Below are 19,379 nucleotides of genomic sequence, written 5' to 3' on the forward strand. Positions count from 1 at the left end.
CATGCCTTCTGGACACTTTTGCTAGGGGGAAAGTTTCTCAGTTTTATCCTGTTTCTGCCTCTCATAGGTTTGTATACCTCAATCATGTCTTTTCCCAGCTTTTTTCACTCCAAGCAAAATAAGCCCAGCCTATCCAATCTCTCCACATAGCTGAAACATTCTATCCCATGCAATATCCTGGTGAATCTCTTTTGTGTTCTCCAATGCAATCACATCCTTTCAATAGTGTTATGACCAGAAATACACACAGTACTACTCCATCTGTGGCCTAACTAAGGTTTTGTACGTTTTTACTGCTATTATCCTCCTCTCAGTATATCAGAACATAAGAAAATAACAGCAGGAATGGGCCACTTTGCCACTCAAGACTGCCCCACCACCCTACTCTGTGCCAGTCCTCCATAGCCCTCAATTGCCTGATCTTTCAAAAATTTTACTTAAGCTTCTTCTTTACATTCCCCCAGTGATATAGTTTCCACAATCCTCTGGAGTAGAGAATTACAAAAGATTCATCAAACTCTGTGGGAAGTTGTTCGTACAAACCTTGGTTTAAAATGACTGCCCCCTAATCTTGTAAGAATGGCCCTTCGTTCAAAATTCTCTCACTGCTGGAAATATCTTGACACCTAGCCTGTCATGTCCCCTAAGGAACTTGTATGTTTCAATGAGATCGCCACTTATTCTTCTAAACTATAAAGAATATAGATCTAATGTCTTAAGCTGCTCATAATTGGACAACCCTGGAGTCATAGACTTGCAGAGTCAAGGAGGGTTACAGCATGCAAACAAGACCTTTGGCTCACTGAGTTCATGTGACCATCTACCACCCATTTACACGAATAAGGAGGGTCAGAAACCAGGCATTCTTACAAAATAACCAGGGAGAATTCAAGTTTATTTTTTGTTTTTAAAAAAATATTGATTTGAAATGTGCAATCTGAAGTGGTGAAAACAGTTTCAACAATAATATTCAAAACAGAATTCAATAAGTATTGGAAAAAAAGAGTACAAAGAAATATATCTATGGAGCAGTGAAGTAGCTCTGATATGTTAAATTGTAGCAAGGAGTCACCTTTGCCTTGATGGATCAATGGCCCCCTCTGCTTTAACATTCTATGATTGCAAGGTCAACATATTTTTGGAAACAGAATGAAATTGTTTCTTGCCAGGAAATTAAACGAGTACTTGCAGCATAACAATCTGAATCATTATAGTCTCTAATTATTATAATATGCATAACCCTTGGAAGAGGTGATATGGTTTAAAATAGTAAGGCCCAACCTTACCAATTTCTTTGAGGTAATAGGATTTGAATGTCAAACTCCTTGACTCACTGGTCATTGGGCAACACTCTACATGGAAAGGCTACTTAATCTCAAAATTATAGAGATTCAAGGTAACAGCTTAAAATCAATTTAAAAATAAATATCTTAAATTATATTAATGTGGTAAGCAATAAATAAGTGGAGCATCATGGAAGGAATAGGCGATGAGTTGTCAGCTTCCTACCATCAAGGGTTTTCCCATTGTGCCCAGATTGTGTGGACCACTTAATGAAGAGCTACTCCCTCAGTGATTCAACAGTACATCTGTTGTATCATGTGATTACCAGGAGTTTAAAAGCGAGCTTAATGTACAGTAATTCCTACGTTCCTTTGTATTTGTTTGAAAAGTTGATGAAGCAGTGCAGATTGTCATTGAGACCCCTACTGCATTTAATTTGTATAATGACTTGAATTGAGAAAGAAGCTGTCCTCGACCGTGGCATCTACGTGGTTGGACCTAGGTTCACTCCTAGGAACTTGAAGCTCTCAACCATCTTGACCTCAGCACAATTGATGTAGACAGGTGCATGTACACCGCCCCCTTTCCTGAAGTCAATGACCAGCTCTTTTGTTGACATTGAAGGAAAGGTTGTTGTCACGCCACCATGTCACTAAACCCTCTATCTCCTTCCTGTACTCTGACTCATCGTTATTTGAGATATGGCCCACTATGGTGGTATCATCTGCAAACTTATAGATGGAGTTAGAGCAGGATCTGGCCGCACAGTCATGAGTATCTAGGGAGTAGAGTAGGGGGCTGAGGATGCAGCCTTGTGGGGCACCAGTGTTGAGAATAATCATGCTGGAGGTATTGCTGACTATCCTCTACCAACTGATTGTGGTTAGAGTCCAGTTACAGAGGGAGGTGTTGAGTCCCAGGACTCTGAGTTTGGTGATGAGTTTGCTTGGAATTATAGTATTGCAGGTGGAGCTGCAGTCAGTAAACAACAGTCTAACGTTGGTGTCTTAACTTCACAGTTTTCTGTATTTTATTCTATACTTTATTTGCTTTATGTACTTCTTATGTTCACACAATTTACTTTCCCCACACATCTTTGTATCAGCAGCAAAGCTGGATATGAGGTCCCTTAATCTTGGTAGTAAATATAAATTGTAAATAGCTAGAAATTTATATTAAAATTTAAGTTTTAAATTAAATTAAATACATTAAAATTTCACAGGTGTTGTGGCAGGATTGGAACTTCTCTTGGTCATTAGTCCAGGCCCCTGGATTAGCAGTCCAATTATTTAAAAGAACCACCAGACACATCAAAGTCAGGTTGGAGTCATGTTTGTGGGCTGAACGGAGGTGTTCTGTAAAGCAATTACCCAAACTGTTCGAAGTTTCCCAAGTGTGAGAAGTGAATGCAGTACACGAAATTAAAATTGGAACAAGTAGATTGTTATTTCACCTTTGGGACATTGGATGGTGGGAAGAAAGGAGTAAAAATGGAAGATGTTGCACATCTTAACTTCCTACAGTAGGACCAAACAGATAAGGTGACCACTTGGCAGAACACCTCAATTTAGTTCGCCGGTATGACCCTGAGCTTTGAGTTGCCTGACATTTTAATTGTCTGTGCTGTTACATGTTTTCACAGTTTCTCTTCTGATAATTGAAGGTCAAAGTTGAGTTTATTGTCATGTGCACAAGTACATGTATGCACAGGTGCAATGAAAAACTTACTTGTAGCAGCATCACAGGCACATAGCATCATATAAGCAGCATTCACAAGAAAAACATAATTTAAACATAAATTATAACCAATTTTTACAAGAAAACACAATTACAAAAGGAAGTAAATTTTAATGCAAAGTGGTCAAAGTATTGCTAAACTGTGTAGTGATTAGGGTTTTGCCGTTTGGTTCAAGAACAGAATGGTTGAAGGGAAGTTGCTATTCTTGAACCTGATGGTGTGGGACTTCAGGCTTCTGTACCTCTTCCCCTGTGGTAGCTGTGAAAAGATGGTGGGGATGTTATGTTTTCTCCATTTGCATCTCCTTTAGGCTGACCTTGTGTTCCCTTACAACCTCTTGTCATTTAACCTTGCTACCATGGAGCTTCCTAATAGCACTCTCATTTTCTTTCTACCTTTTCTGCATCTTTTAACTTGTTTACTTCTAACTTCTCCCAGTTTAAATGAAAAGTAATTGACCTGAAACATTAACTCAGATTCTCTCTTTTGATGCTTCCTGACCTGTTGACTATTTCCGCTTTGCTTTTTTTTTAAACAACAGCCATATTTATGATGGCTGCTTTTGATCCTGTTATCTCATGGCTCTTGTAACATTGGAATTTGAGCTGTAATAGCTGCAGAAAGTTAATCACCTGGTATATCAACATGTTCTACATGGAGGACACTTGAGCTTTTATTCATCAAGCATATCTCCCGAGTTTCCATCAGTTGTCTTTTGCAGTCTCTGGAGATCCAGGATGACTTGCTTCCAGTCTGGTTTGATGGGTTCTGAGGTGGTGAATGAGGCTAGTCTGGGAACTGCAGACTTTTGCAGAGATGGAACAAGAAGTGACTGGGTGGGTGGGTAGATTGTGAGGTAGTGCGCTCTTTCTGGGACTGGATGTCAGTGCAGAACCAAGAGCAAAATGTGAGTGTGTATTTTGGAGTATGTATTCACTGGGAGGAATGGATAAAGTTTATTTTGCTCAATCTACAGAGATGATTCATGTGAAAAAAAGATATCTTGATGTGATGTGCCAACCCCTGGACTTGGGGTTACCTTCCACTTGTTTCAACTCTGTTTTTTGTGTAAGTCTATCAAAATATGAGCATGCAAAAGCAAATATTTAAATTTATTTTGCATCATAACATTTAAAAAATATCCAATGGAACTTCACATTCAATAAATTGATTTTTTTAAGAACAACTTTCCTTTTCACTCCATCAGATCCCATAAATGTCAATCAGATGAATTCCATTTCATGATCACTGACTTATGAAGAATCATAGAATTGCTGTGATGCAGGTGGACATCATTTGGTTCATTGAGTCTGTCAGTACCCAGTAGAAAAGTTTTTTGAAATAATCATGTTCTGACAACATTGTGTCCATCACGAGAGGTATAGTGTATAAAAGTAGGGAAGTGTTGATGAGGCTCTACGGGGCACTAGTGAGGCCTCATTTGGAATACTGTGTACAGTTTTGGGCCCCATATCTTAGGAAGGATGTACTGATGTTGGAGAGGGTTCAGAGGAGATTTATGAGGACGATTACCGGAATGAAAGGGCTTACATATGATTAGCGTTTGTCGGCTCTTGGACTGTACTCACTAGAGTACGGAAGAATGAGAGGGGACCTCATAGAAGCATTTAAAATGCTGAAAGGACTGGACAGAGTAGATGTGGCCAAGCTGTTTCCCTTGGTGGGTGAGTCCGGGACCAGAGGGCACAATCTTAGAATTAGAGGGTACAGGTTTAAAACAGAGATGAGGAGGAATTTCTTTAGCCAGAGGGCAGTGAATTTATGGAATTCCTTGCCACGTACAGCGGTGGAGGCCAGATCATTGGAGGCGTTTAAGGAGGAGATAGATAGATATCTAATTAGTCAAGGTATCAAGGGATATGGAGATAAGGCCAGAAATTGGGGTTAGAATAGTTCTTTTCCCCCTATTTCTCATTTCTTTTTTTCTTTTTCTTTTTACCTTTTTTTCTTTTTCCCCTTTTTGGAGTAGACCTGATGGGCCGAATGGCCTACTTCTGCTCCCTTGTCTTGTCAGCTTGTGATCAGCATATACTTGAGCTTCGACAGAGAAAACTGTTCAAAAGGAAAATAAATAACACAATAATATATAGCCATAGGATTAAGAACTGGTGTTATGTGGTAATCTACCCTCTCTTGTCCTTTGCACATGATGTCCCATGCTTAAAAACATCTTGCAGAAAGTACTCCTGGAATTTAATGTATACTTGTCTGCAGTGCCCAGTCTTGCAGAGCTTCTTCAAGGGCAGGCTATAGGGCCTCTTTCACCAAGCCGACAATTTTCCATCTGCAGATGATTTATGCCTCTGTGTGTGCGTGTCTTCGGACTCAACCAGTGGAGTACGGAGTCTTGCGTCACCGTGCTGTTAAGCCTGAAAATATGACGGATAATTATGTGCACTGTCCATGCAGTGAGGCATTCTAACGGTAGATGGAAGACTGTCTTGACTCCTCAACAGCCTAAAGGGCAGTTTGCAGTGGCTCTAAGGTTGCAGGTACATTGAAGACACTTTCAGTGGTTCTTTCAGCACCACCATCCAGGCAATATTCCGGTGGCTTGTTCTGGCAATAAGATGTTTTGCTAGATGACATTGAGTGTTGGTTCTTGTAAAGCTTTTTGCTGTATCATTGATGATAGAAGGGATATTTAACCTGGCTAGCACCCATGTGTCTGTTGTGCATTTGTGGGCTCTCTTTGGAATTCAAATATGCTTTGAATAAATACTTTGGCATCTATGAACCTACAGATTACTGTCAGTTTCTAATGGGTTATATAGATGATCATTATTTCAAGCTGCTTGTATTTTGTCAAAGGTGATGGCAGTTATTGGTATTGGTTTATTATTGTCACTTGTACCGAGGTACAGTGAAAAACCTGTCTTGCATATCAATCGTACAAGTCAATTCATTACACAGTACAGTTACATTGAGTTAGTACAGATAAAAACAATAACAGTACAGAGTAAAGTGTCACAGCTGCAGAGGAACTACAGTGCAGGTAGACAATAAGGTGCAAGGTCACAACAAGGTAGATTGTGAGGTCAAGAGTCCATCTCATCGTATAAGGGAAGCGTTCAATAGTCTTATCACAGTGGGATAGAAGCTGTCCTTGAGCCTGGTGGTATGTGCCCTCAGGCTCCTGTATTTTCTGCCTGATGGGAGAAGAGAGAAGAGAGAATGACCCGGGTGTGTGGGGTCTTTGATTATGCAGGCTGCTTCACCAAGGCAGCGAGAGATAAAGACAGAGTCCAAGGAAGGGAGGCTGGTTTCCGTGACATGCTGGGCTGTGTCCACAACTCTCTGCAGTTTCTTGCGGTCCTGGACAGAACAGTTGCCATACCAAGCTATGATGCATCCAGATAGGATGCTTTCTATGGTGCATCGATAAAAGTTGGTGAGTGTCAAAGAGGACATGCCAAATTTCTTTAGCCTCCTGAGGAAGTAGAGGCGTTGGTGAGCTTTCTTGGCCGTGGCATCTACGTGATTTGACCAGGGCAGGTTATTGGTGATGTTCACTCCCAGGAACTTGAAGCTCTCAACCCTCTCGACCTCAGCACCGTTGATGTAGATCGATGCATGTACACTGCCCCCTTTTCTGAAGTCTATGACCAGCTCTTTTGTTGACATTGAGGAAAGGTTGTTGTCATGACACCATGTCACTAAGCTCTCTATCTCCTTCCTGTACTCTGACTCATCGTTATTTGAGATACAGCCTACTACGGTGGTATCATCTGCAAACTTACAGATGGAGTTAGAGCAGAATCTAGCCAGACAGTCATGAGTTTTTAGGGAGTAGAGGGCTGAGGATGCAGCCTTGTGGGGCACCAGAGTTGAGTTATTACATACTATTTCTTATCTGCTGATGAGTAAATTTTAGAGATTGGATGATAAAACTTTTCCTAGATATTAAATGCTGTTTATGGTCAGATTAACTGACCTTCCCTGTAAATTTACTGGTAACAGCTAACTTCACACAACAGCTTATTTGGTACCTTGAGTGAATCTTCAATCAAATCAAAATTAGCAGTTATTATGCAAATTCAAAATTTTGCAGCTAAATCCAGTATGTAACATTGCCAGAGCAGAAGATTTTCATTCTGAATGCTGAAGGAATATTCGTAGTCTGAAATTCCAAAGGATCCTAAAGAAGTGGGATAGTGCCAGAGAGGCTTGAAGTTAAAATATCTGGAAACCAGTGCTGATCAAGATGCATGGACCCATGATTTTCAAAGATGTCAGAAATTATTGGAAAGGGAACAAGTGCAGGTGTCCAGGCATTATATTCCCCCTTGAATTCATGATGAAGTAACAGGGATACTTAGATTTGACTGAAGTAAGCAGAGAGGAAAGCCCACTGACCACCAAAACCCGAAATGGCTGCATCATTGGCCACAGGCAAAGGAATGGATAAATCAAGTACTTTGAAAAGTAGACTAAATTACTGGCAGAGATGAATCAGTGAGAGGTGGGGTGGGGGGTTAAGTCGGATTGCTTTGGGGCTTTGGCATCTAGTGAATGGAGACAATTTCCACACATAGTAAGATTTTGTGTGCTGAAATGAAAGTGACATGTCTGCATCAGTCATGCCATTGCTACACCAGTGGTACAACAACATTGTGATAAGTAGATGTGCATAGCCCAGATGATTAAGTATTGACTTCAATTTTATAGCATTGTTAATTATGACTGTTGATATTTATAAATGTTAAACTGTAAAATATCATTCCAAAGTTGCAAAAACTGCAAGTGAGATTTATAAACAAAAAATGTGTTATATGCAAAACTGGCAATACAAATTTTATATGTGTATAAAGAAAAGTGTGCTTAGAACTTTTAGGGCTTGGGGCTTTTCCAGGTAGCCACTGTTTAGTAACTACATACACTGTTGTCTTATCACATGAAATTAAAAGTTATATACTTCCCAGTTTGTTCTTGTACTTAAGGATTCTTGATTACATCACTGAAAATCCTTGTGGCTACCCACTGTTTCTTCATCACCATATAATCAATGTCCTCAGAATTAAGTGCACATTAAAAACAATGTTCTTAGTTTTGAATGCATTAATTTCATCAACTTATCTGGCAGGTTATTTCCAGGCAGCCAATGCATGTTGCTTCTAGTATGTCTTAATACCATAATTAACAATATTTACCTTTGATAATATGCACCTCTCTTTGACATATGCCCTGAAATGAGATGACAGATTAGTGACTGGCACAAACAAGTCATTTACCTTCTGCGGTTTATTCATATTAATAAAATGAGAACAACTACAAATGCTGGAACTCAGAAATAAAAGGTGTAAATACCAAAATTAAATAGATTCATCGGGAACTTTTTAGTAAAAGACCCATCATCAAACTGAATAGTGAAAAACGAACTGATAAATCTAATGCACACCTTCACAGTGTGCTGCTGAAGAATATGCTCCCCTCTCTCCACAAAGATTATCTTGTCTTTTCCTTGGTGATGTTGACAGACCTGTGTCCAATTTTTTTTTGTATATTCTACAAGAGGTAAATATTGTTGTTGATTGGTTTGTAACATTAAATCTAACATGCTGTATTTTCTGTAAACTATAAGACATTGATCAATTGTTGTTTGGATTTTGCTTTGTCACATTTTTTGTATCTTTCAAAATTGTAGAATAGTAGGCATTAGTTTCAGTGTGATATTTGATACAAAGTTATAAGAATTCAAAACAACACCCAAAGATTTCAGTGCTTTGATTCACACATGCATAATAAATTTTGGGTAACTGTTTTTTTGCTAAAGTTGGTAAAACCTAACCCTGTGAAATTCTAGGCTGTTTTGAGTTGGCTGTAGCCTAGTTTTGCATGGGTTTTTTGTGAAACACTAAAGCCCAGGATTTACTGAATCCTGGGGGCGGGTGGGGCTGTGGAGGCAAAGTCATTGGTTGTATTTAAGGCCGAGATTGAGCTGTATCTGAGTAGCCATGGCATCAAAAGTTATGATGAGAAGGCAGGGGAATGGGGCTAAATGGGAGAATGGATCAGCTTGTGATAGAATGGCGGAGCAGACTCGATGAGCTGAATCGCCGATATCTGCTCCTTTGTCTTATGGTTATGGTTGTCTATGTGGGGCTGGTGATTTTGAGCACCAAGTGCGGTTATCCTAATGGCAGCATGTTCAATTGTCTTTTGACTCGTTATACTGTTCTGTGACCGCAATGAAAAATGACTGGCCTGAATTTACTTCACTGCTAACTAAAGAAAACAGAGCAGAATATTGTGTGTGGACTGGTTACCTGCAGGCATCAGGCCTAGATGGTTCATGCCACTTAGCAACTATGATGTAGTCAAATTATCCAGCTGACATGCAGGAAGCAGAAAGCAGGAAATAGCTTTGTATTTCCTCAATTTCTGTGAAATAAACATCATAAAAACTGAGAAGGAAATGAAATGGTGGCTTCAATACCAGCAATAAAAAGAGAGCAAAGAAAATTTTAAGTGAGAGAACAAAATAGAGCATTGGAAAAGAGAAATAAATTTTAAATTTTGTACTTTTAAATATGCCAAATATTAGCACCAGAAGGCACTTAATTATTTCAAAATGCCAGAGGAGTTTGTGGGCAGTAATTGAAAGTGTATCAGAGCACATGTAATACTGCTGCAAATGCAAGCTTAATTTTATGTGTACAAACCTTACATGGCTCTAGCGGGCTCTCTGTTATTTTAAAACAGCTGTAATCTTCATTGCAATTTTATTTCAGTTTTACTGTGCTAGTACAGCAACCTTGTGCTTTTCAATGTATTTCAGTGGTAAGGCATACATTGAAGTGTGATTTTCACAAAACTAATGGGAAATTAAAGCTTCTTGAACAGAAGTAGCTGGAGTAGTTTGCATAAATGAGTTAATGCTGTTAGCTTTACCATAATTTTGACAGCGAACTCTGAGCCAGTAACTTCATCCTTATCCTCTTACTCATGGTAGCTAGAAATGCCTTCTGAAGCATTGGACAACTTAGTAGGCAGAATAAATGGTAAAAATCTCATATTAATCATGAAGCCTCAAATGAGCTGTCAGTGATATGCTAATTTGCCTCCCTTTTGGTAAATTTTTCAGTTGCATAGCTGTTGGTGATAAGTACAGATTCTGTATTGAAAAATAGATTTTTTTGTTCCATATGATACGTATTTACCATGTGCAAATATTGCTCTTGAGTCTCATACCAACTCTGAAGCTGCAAAGGCAAAATGGAATCAAGTATAATGTTAGATTTTGAGTGAAATTACTTATGTAAAAGTATCCACATGACCATCAATTATGATTCACAGATTGAAGGGCACAGAGTTAATGTTGCTTAAATTTTGATCGGTGTTGCTAAATTGTGGTCATCAGTGGCACTTCAGCAGTAACTTTATAATTCTCCATTTCCTGAAATGTTCCTGCATCTATCTGCAGTTTAACTCTGCGATGCATGTGCTCCTTCTGCATGTATCACCTTTGGTGGATTGCTCTTCTGAGCCCATTACTTTCGTTTCCATTTCTTTCCAAAGGCAGAATTTATTTGATGCTGGAAAAGGTTAGGTTTACCTTGACATTTGTGTCAGACCTTCTGTACAGTTTGTTCTTGAATGCCGTGGATGCTGGGATACTGAGCCTGTAAATTACGTTCACTTGCTTGCTTTTTCAATAGAAATGGAAGTGAGCAAACAATTCAGTGTCATCATTACTCCACGGCTAGAATGTCTACAAACAAGGGAAAGGAATAACACAAAGGAGCATCTAAAACAAGATAAGCTGAAAGAAGAATTAAAATTTATGACCCCTCTGTACCAGAGCAGAATTTTTTGTAGTCAGCAAACAAGAATTTTGTGTCCAGGATGGATGTCAGTTGTTTTTCTTTTCCGTCAGGTCAGCTACTTCCTTTAACAGAGTCATTTGGAACAACTGTATTCCATATTGGGTACCGTTTTCTTAGAGGTGGACACATCACAGTTTATAGTACTGCTGATCAAATCCCCTTGAGAACAAGCCTCAATTTTGTGATAATTGCCTGAACAATTCAGCATTTTTTTCCCATCCCTAATTGTCCTTGTAAAGTTGGTGGTGAGCCACCACCTTCAAGTGCTACCGTCCTTCTGGGGAAGGTACCCCCACAATACAATGAGAGAGGGAGCTCCAGGATTTAGACCCTATGACACAGGGGTGGAGATGGGGTTGGGGGAGTGGTGGGGAAATAAGTGATATAATTTCAAGTGATGATGGTGTGTGATTCAGACAGTAACCTGCTGGATGTAATATTCCCGTGCACCTGTTGCCCTTGTTCTCAAAGGCAGAGGTCATTGCTGACAACAACAGCACTCATTTATGTAATGCATTGCAAAACCATCCAAAGCACCTCATAGGATTATTTTCTTGAAAATGTACTTTAAGCCATGTTTGGAGTTTGTTCAAAGAGGTAGATTTTTAAAGGAATTGTGGTCTGCAACTTTGGGATTTTATTGTTTCACTTTTAATTGCACAAGTGCTCATCCCAAAAATTGCTGTTAATTTCATAGTAGAATAATGGTGAACTCTGTTTTTTCCAATTGTTACAATCTCAAAATCTGGGGAATGCATGGTTTGGGAATTATTTCAACATATATTGTTACTTTGAAAATGTGCTCAGTTTTGAAATGAATAAACTGGCGTTTGAATTGATGTTTTTTTTCTAGTGATAATGTTTCTTGGTTATTGTCATTGATGTCATCTTTTAAGAGTTTAACATGAGAAAGTCTTCTCTGGTTGACGTATAAGTTTCCAGTCCATATTCAAAGAAGAAAAAAGGGCGACTTTCAATGTCCCAAGCAGTATTTATTTGAAATAAATCAGTCACCTATCTTGTAGCTATTTGTGAGATTTTGCTTTGGAAAAATACAAGGGTTTACAGGTTAACTCAGCATTAATTATTTGGCTGTGAAGTGCTTAGATATGTCCTGAAGTCATTAAAAAATATCATATCGATGTTCAAACAAGTTCTCAATGAACAAGACTACTTTGGGATAACGTATGTTGTCAAATTCAAATAACTTTTAACAAGATCTGGATGTTTATGTTGCAGAAACGTGTAACTATTATATTGAGATCTTGCATGCTAATAGAAGTATTGAATTGAATAAATACTATACTGTGAAAATCTTACTTTGTTTTTGCTGCAGAATTCTAGTAGTGGGTGTGGAGTAGATCTCGCTGTTATGGGTGAGGCACAGAGCCTGGTTACAGACCTACTTGCTGACCCATCAGTCCCCTCCAATATCACCTCATCTCTGCGAACTATCAGCAGTCTAATTGCATCCCAGCTCACGTACTCTAATACACACAGACCAAGAGTGAATCCCCTTACATCATTCTCTGACTCTTACACCTGTTCAGAAATGGAGGACTCATTGGAAAAAGGGGAAAGAATTTTTCCGAAGGTTAGAAAAACTTAACAAAAGATTTTATGAGTATAAACTACATTTCTTTATTATAAATGTTATTCTTGAATAATAGTTGCCTGCAACTGTAACCTTTACTTATTAAAATTTCTGACTTTATTTTCCTGATGAATGTTGTTATTATCGTCAATAATGTGAATGTTTTAATTCATGTTTGCAGATTCAGTTTCTTAATTTTGACTTGGGAGAACTCCATTTTACAATTCTTTTTAGTTATATCTCTCTTAGCAATTTAATGTTACCGAAAGCTACCTCGAAATAACTGTCTCCAATTTTGCCATCTGTCCTGCTTTTTAAGTGGTTAGATTTTGCTCATTCTCCCCGGTTTTCATGTTGGAATGTATCCTACTGATCCATGATGCAACTATATCTCCAAGAAATGTGGAGTTGTTGGCCAAGTCCATTGGATTGTTAACCTCATTTATCTTTCAATTAGCGTTTGAGAAGAAGTTTACCAACTGGCCAGCTGAGAAGAAATACAGGAACATGGACAACTACCACATCAGCAACTGGTTTGCCAACAATGGAGCCTGCTCCTCTTAGGTGGGATCGGAACAATGGAATGAAACCACACCCAGAGAGTGGTTCAGTGAGGTAATTTAATACACATACCATTTTTGAGGTCCAGAAGTGTATGGCACGGAAGAGAGGTCACATAGGTTGTGAATTGCATCAAACCAGTGGGTGATTTGCACAGCTCTGCCAACCATTATCAAACTTGTAGTTGACCTTCCAGGGAGGCAAGGAAGTTGCTGCTCTGTAATGTTAAAAATATACCACAGAGAAGGAAATATTTTCTTCTGTGTTGACTAACACTTTGAAAGAGAAGGCTGGCAAGATCCAGATGGCTTTTTTTGTTGTCTTGAACCTTTTATGTTCTTCTTCAAGTACGTGTTTAGTATACTTTTCATCAGGAAATCAGTCTCTATCACTGTTACAAGCATTGCATTCCTTATCATTACAAAGTGAAAAGGATTTCTCTCCTCTCTCTGTTAGATCTTTTGCTAATATTTTGGAATCTATGATCTGTAGTTTCTGACCCACTCAGTCGTGATAATAATCTTTCCCCGTTTACTCTGTTATAACCTCTTATCATTCTACCAACATCTATAAAGCCACTCTTGAACTTCTCTGTTCCTTCTTTCTGGCTTAGAAATTGATTGCTACATTATAAGCACATTAAAGAATCATTATATGGCATGCTAATGACTGAACATAAAACACAGAATAGTACAGCACAAGAACAGGCCCTTCAGCCCATGATGTCAATGCTGAACACAATGCCAAATTAAACTAAATCTCTTGTGCTTACACATGATCTATATCCCTCCACTCCCTGCATATTCATGTGTCTATCGAGAAACCTCTTAAATGCCACTGTTGTATCTGGTCCCCCTGGCAGCCCATTTCAGGCACCAACCACTCTTTCTTTAAAAAAAAATGCCTTGCACATCACCTTTTAAACTTTCCCCCTCTCATCTTAAATGCATGTCTGCTGCATTTGACGTTTCTACCCTGGGGAGAAAGATTTTGACTGTCTACCCAATCTGTGTCTCTCAATTTTATAAACTTCTGTCAGGTCTACTTTAGTCATGGATCTGCTACTGCAAAATTTAGTAGTACCAGAGGAAATTGGCAATTCCAGACTCTCTAGTTGAATTGCAAGGTGGGGTGAACAGAGGCTGGCAGTGAGGGTCCGATTAAAGCCAGAATAAGTAAACCAGCAATTGGGATGTGGATCATGAGATCAAGACCATGGTTGTGATCCGTGCAGGGGGATATTGTTGGGGTAGGTGGGTTAGTGGCCCAGTGATGGCCATGAAAATCCAAGGTCTACCATAGTCACATTCCCAGTGCTGGGCTGGGGTTTGCTGCAGAGGGTCCTCTTTAAATAGCATATCGCAATATGGTTCTTCACTGGAAACCCAATGATGTGTGTTCTTTGGTATAAATAATTGAATTTCCCAGGCAAGATTTCAACAGGGAATTATATCATCTCACTCACACAACACATATCTGGTGAACAATGGCAGCTAGAAGTGCCCAAAATGAGAATGGTTGCATTCCAATGTCAAATATGCAATCTTCAGGTAAAATAAGCACCACAAATCTGAATTTCTGGGTCACTATCTTTCCATATTCATCATCCCTGAGTGCATCATTTTACACTTCTCCAGATTTAACTGTACTGTCTGCACCCTGAAATGCATAGATACTCTCATCCCAATCCATCACTTTGTTTCAAGTTTCATACAATTTGCAGTATTAAAAATGTTGCTCCCTCTGTCTTGTTAATTTCTAAAATTTGAGAAGTGTTAGGGACCCAAAACTGACCAGTTTAAGCCATGTCTTGATCAGGAATACATCCATCCATCACATGTCATTGCTCCCTGTTACAGAGCAAATTTTATTTCTCTCCTCACTGCCACTTTCCACTTATTTCAGTGAGCTTCTCTGCAGTTTTCAGAGTCCAGTAAATTGAATTTCATCTGTGCCTGCAGAAGCAATAGAATCCTTGATCTTGCATGAATTAATTCCTCTCATTTGTGCACTCTGTGGGATCATGAGAATGACCCAGATGGGTCAGAAATTGAATGAGGCAATGGTGCACTACTGGTGATCAGTGGCTTAAAGGATATTGAATTAGAGATCTGCAATGGCATGCAGATGCTTACATGGGTGGGGTTGGGTAATCGTCACCGAAGAGTTGTTTGAAACAGAAGGGGTGGAGATCTTTACCCGGGCAGATCTGAAATAGAATGTCAGTAAATAACTTGGAGGACTTGAGTTGGCTCCCCAGGGCCAATATGGCGCCTGAACATGGAGGTCCTCTTTAAGTCACGCAGAAGCAGATCGTGCAGGTACTGTGAAAGCTGTTTTTGCAGGAGTGGTCTGCAAACAGCAAGAGTCCAATCCAATGAAACTCCTGCCTTTAATGGTATTATTGTGTCATGCACTTACCAATAATTTCACAAGAGCCCAGACTGGGTCTCACCATTGCCACTCTGCTACAGAGTTCATCATTGCCATAGCCCAAACTTGGACCAAAGAGCTGAATTTCAGTGATAAGGTGAAATTCTCTGCCTTTTCATTGAACAGCATTTGATTTTGTGTGGGATCAAGAAGCCCTGTCAACCTGAAGTCAAGGGAAGCATGCCAGTGGTTTGAGTCATATGTCGCTCAAACGCAGATGTTTGTGGTTGTTGGAGTTCAATCATCCCAGTTCCAGCCATCACTTTGGAAGTAGTTTAGGGCAGTGTCATAGACCCAGCCATTTCTGCTGCTTCATCAATGACCTTCCTTCTGTCATAAGGTCTGAATTGGAGATTTTCACTGATTAAATGCGGTGTTGCAGTTTCATTCCTTGGCAAATGAAGCAATTCATGCTTGCATTCAGCAAAACCTAGGCCATGTCAAGGCATGAACTGATAAACAGTAAGCAACATTTCCACCACAAAAGTTGAAGGTATTGACCATCTTTAGAGTGTCGCTCCACCGAGTCTTGATGTTCAGTGGCATTATCATAGGACATCCTAGGGATCACCATCAATTGGAAGCTCAAATGGACAAGCTACAAGATCAGGTCAGAGGGTGTGCATTGTCCAGAATGTGATGGAATGCTGCCTGCTTACCCGAGTCCAGCTCCAACAATTCTTGAGTAGCAATAACCAGAACAAAACAGGCTGCTTGACTGGTACCCATCCACCACCCTAAATGTTCATTCCCTGTAACACTGCCACACAGTGGATGCTGGGTTTCTTACCTAATAAAAAACACTGCAGTTCCGCTCCCCCCCCCCCCCCCCACCCCCCAATTATTCTGACAGCTTCTCCCAAACCTGCAACATCTACCACCAAATTGGTTAGCAAGAATCCTAGCACCTGCAAGTTTCTCCTCAGTTCCTGTACTATCCACAGCAAAGACATTCAGTGTGACACTGCTCACAGTAAACTACCCTTCCACATCCTTTTCGTCCTCTGCACCTCACATGACTCCTGGGTTATCCTTGCATTTGAACTGAATTGGATTTGTTACTTCTAATGAAGTCGTAACTAAACATTTAGAAAATCAAAATACCATTAGGTAGAATAAACATAATTTTATGGAAGAGAAATTGTGCTTGACGAAGGTATTAGCAATTAGCAGGATAAATCAAGTAAAACCTGTGGATGATTGGGATGAAAATAGGAGGTGTGATAGAAACACTGGCTATGTTTAAGATAAGGAAGTCACCTGGTTCAGATGGGAGTTATTCTGGATTGCTGAGGGAGATTGCTGTGACCATAGTTCTGTTATTTTTTAAAATAATTATGGAGAAAGATAGGACTGGTCCACAGGTTGTAGTACTAAACTGGCATCATTAGACGAGATCTTGCAAAGGTCTATTGGGTGAGACTGTTTGCTGGTAAAGGGATGACTGGCAAGTGGGTAGCTTTCAAAAGTAGGATAGGCAAAGTTCGGGGCCAACATGTTCCAGATGAGTAAAGGGCAAGGCTGGCAGGATAAGAGAACCCTGGCTGATGGGGGATATGGAGGCATATGTAAGGTATAGGTTTAGAGGGATATGGGCCAAACACTGGCAGATGACTAGCTCAGTTAGGCACCTTGGTCTGCATGAACTAGTTGGGCTGAAGGGCCTGTTTTCCATGCTGTGTAAATCTATGATTTTAAATAGTTTAGAATAAGATATTTTGTCACAAACATTAAGACAAGGAATATTCTAAATTATGGTGGAAACAATATTGTAATGGCTTTTTGAAGGAAGATTGATAAATGTTTTGAAGAGAAGCAAGGGTTTTGGAAAATGGCGAGTTAGGGCCATACAGTATTTTTCTGTGATATAAAATTCTAAGATCCTCCAACATTACTAAATGTAGAGAATTTGGGACACAGAAACCAAATTTATCTTCAGTGAGTCTCCAATCCTCATATGTCTCAACTTCCTTGGGGATAAAAAAAAATAATTATTATAGTTAAATGTATGGAATGTTAGTAAGTCAATTCTTACACATAAAAGCTTGCACTGAAATGCCATTGGCAGAAATTTGGAAACAGTTTAAAACAAAACCGTTTGAGAAAAGATAATTATCCAGGAAAACCAGAAGATGGTTTTAAACATAGCGCTTCAGATTTTACTAAGTCTGTTACCATTCTACAACCTTTCAATATTCTCCTTGAAATGATCAGTCTTCCTCTATGTAAGGAACACTGTCTATATATGTGCATTTCTTTTGTTTGAGTTTAAGCATATGTTTGGATACTCTGTATATTGCAGTGAGCTGTGTGGTGACTAAGCTAGTTGTGCTATTGTAGAGGAATGACTTTTGGTTTTCGCTGCTAAGTCAGCATTTATTTTTTTAAAAAATGCCTAATTCAGTTATCTGTTCCTAAGAAAGTTCAGTTGACAAGCTCCTTAATTGAAATTAGTGATGATCTATTGACACTATGAGTTTTATTGAGGTCTGGAGTGTAATTGTGGTATTTGGCAATTAACCTTGCCTGTCTGTTTAATGTCGATATGAGAAATAGCCTGGATAAATTTAAATGTGTGAGGTAAATCTAAATTATTATACTGTTGGTAAATTTCTGACTTTAAATCAGAAATACCCTTGATAAAATCATCTTTTTTTCAGAACAATTAACATTTTGCAATATTACTGGTACTTTTGTTGTAGGATAAATTGTTATGACGTTTGACAAAATGCATTATAACATATCATATACAATCACTTATGATATCAGTGTTCAGTAATAGCATTCTGTCCTCAAGTTAGGCAGTTGTGCTTTGTATGTGAGCATGTAAGATAAGCTGATGCATCAGTAATACATTGAGGAAATGCTGCATGGTTGGAGGTGCGATCAGTAGACGCAACATCAAATTGAAATCCTATCTGTCCTCCCAGGTGAAGTACAACACTTAAAGAAGAACAAGAATGTTTTTTGCCTATGTTCTGAACTATATTAATCTGTACTGTTTATTGGAACTTGTTTTGCACAAATTGGCTGTTGGATTGCCCTTTAGTCCAGCAGCAAATGTAATTCAAAAATGTTTCTTTCGCAGTAAGGAGCTATAGGGCCTGAGATCATGCATGCATATGATTGCAAGTCTTCCTTTAATTTTTCTGAAACAGATCTTGTTATTTGATGTTGATTTCATAATTTTTCTCACAAAGAAAGCCATGGGAACTTTAAGTGCTGGAGATTAGCCATTGACAGTCCTGTTTTTCTACTTTGTAATTGCTTGGAAGTTCAATTTCATATCACTTTTCTTATTTAATCATTTTTTATGGAATGAAATGCCTGAATAACCAATTCTTTGTCACTTTGAATCACTTTGGAAAATTAACCAGTTAGCTTCTGGGTGGGAGTCACTCTTGCATACTTGACATAATTTCCAGATCGGGCACACATGATGAGCATTTCAGGGGAACTTGGATTGCATTATCTTAGTAACACTCTTCACTTAGCACTCCTGGGACAACATGGTCTTTCCAGCACAGTACCAAAGTGGGAGCTCCAATGTGTAAATCAATTAATTAGCTTCCAGGAGGCAGCCCCCACTCCTCCACCTCCATGATCTCCATATTGCTCCCCACATCTATCATTGCTTAATTTCTTGATTTTTTGTTCCCCCAGTCCATCCACCAGCGCTTTTACCTCTGATCCCCCACCAAGTATCAATTTATGCACCATTCTTTTCAGGCACAGGCCTAATAAAACCTGTGGCTACGGACCATCATTAACCCAACCTATGTTTGAAGTATCAGGCCACATGTTTCAAAGTTAAAAACATGCAGTGTTTGGTCATTGGTGCAATATTTTGGGTGAACAAGAATTGATGGACATCTATGTTTATAGTTGTACTGTATATTCTAATTGTAGAGTCATACAGCAT

At 39.1% G+C, this 19,379-nt stretch overlaps 1 protein-coding gene across 2 annotated transcripts in view; it reads left to right on the top strand.

The window, feature by feature from the left end:
- pde3b (phosphodiesterase 3B) overlaps positions 1-19,379 on the top strand; it is a 146,023-nt gene that overhangs the window by 104,461 nt on the left and 22,183 nt on the right. For both annotated transcript variants that reach the window (XM_052029495.1, XM_052029494.1), the window contains exons 3-4: positions 12,206-12,463; positions 12,921-13,078. In XM_052029495.1, the coding sequence (XP_051885455.1) occupies positions 12,206-12,463; positions 12,921-13,078 (416 nt within the window). The remainder of the gene's footprint in view (positions 1-12,205; positions 12,464-12,920; positions 13,079-19,379) is intronic.

This window comes from Pristis pectinata, chromosome 14, assembly GCF_009764475.1.
Source record: "Pristis pectinata isolate sPriPec2 chromosome 14, sPriPec2.1.pri, whole genome shotgun sequence".
Taxonomy (NCBI): domain Eukaryota; kingdom Metazoa; phylum Chordata; class Chondrichthyes; order Rhinopristiformes; family Pristidae; genus Pristis; species Pristis pectinata.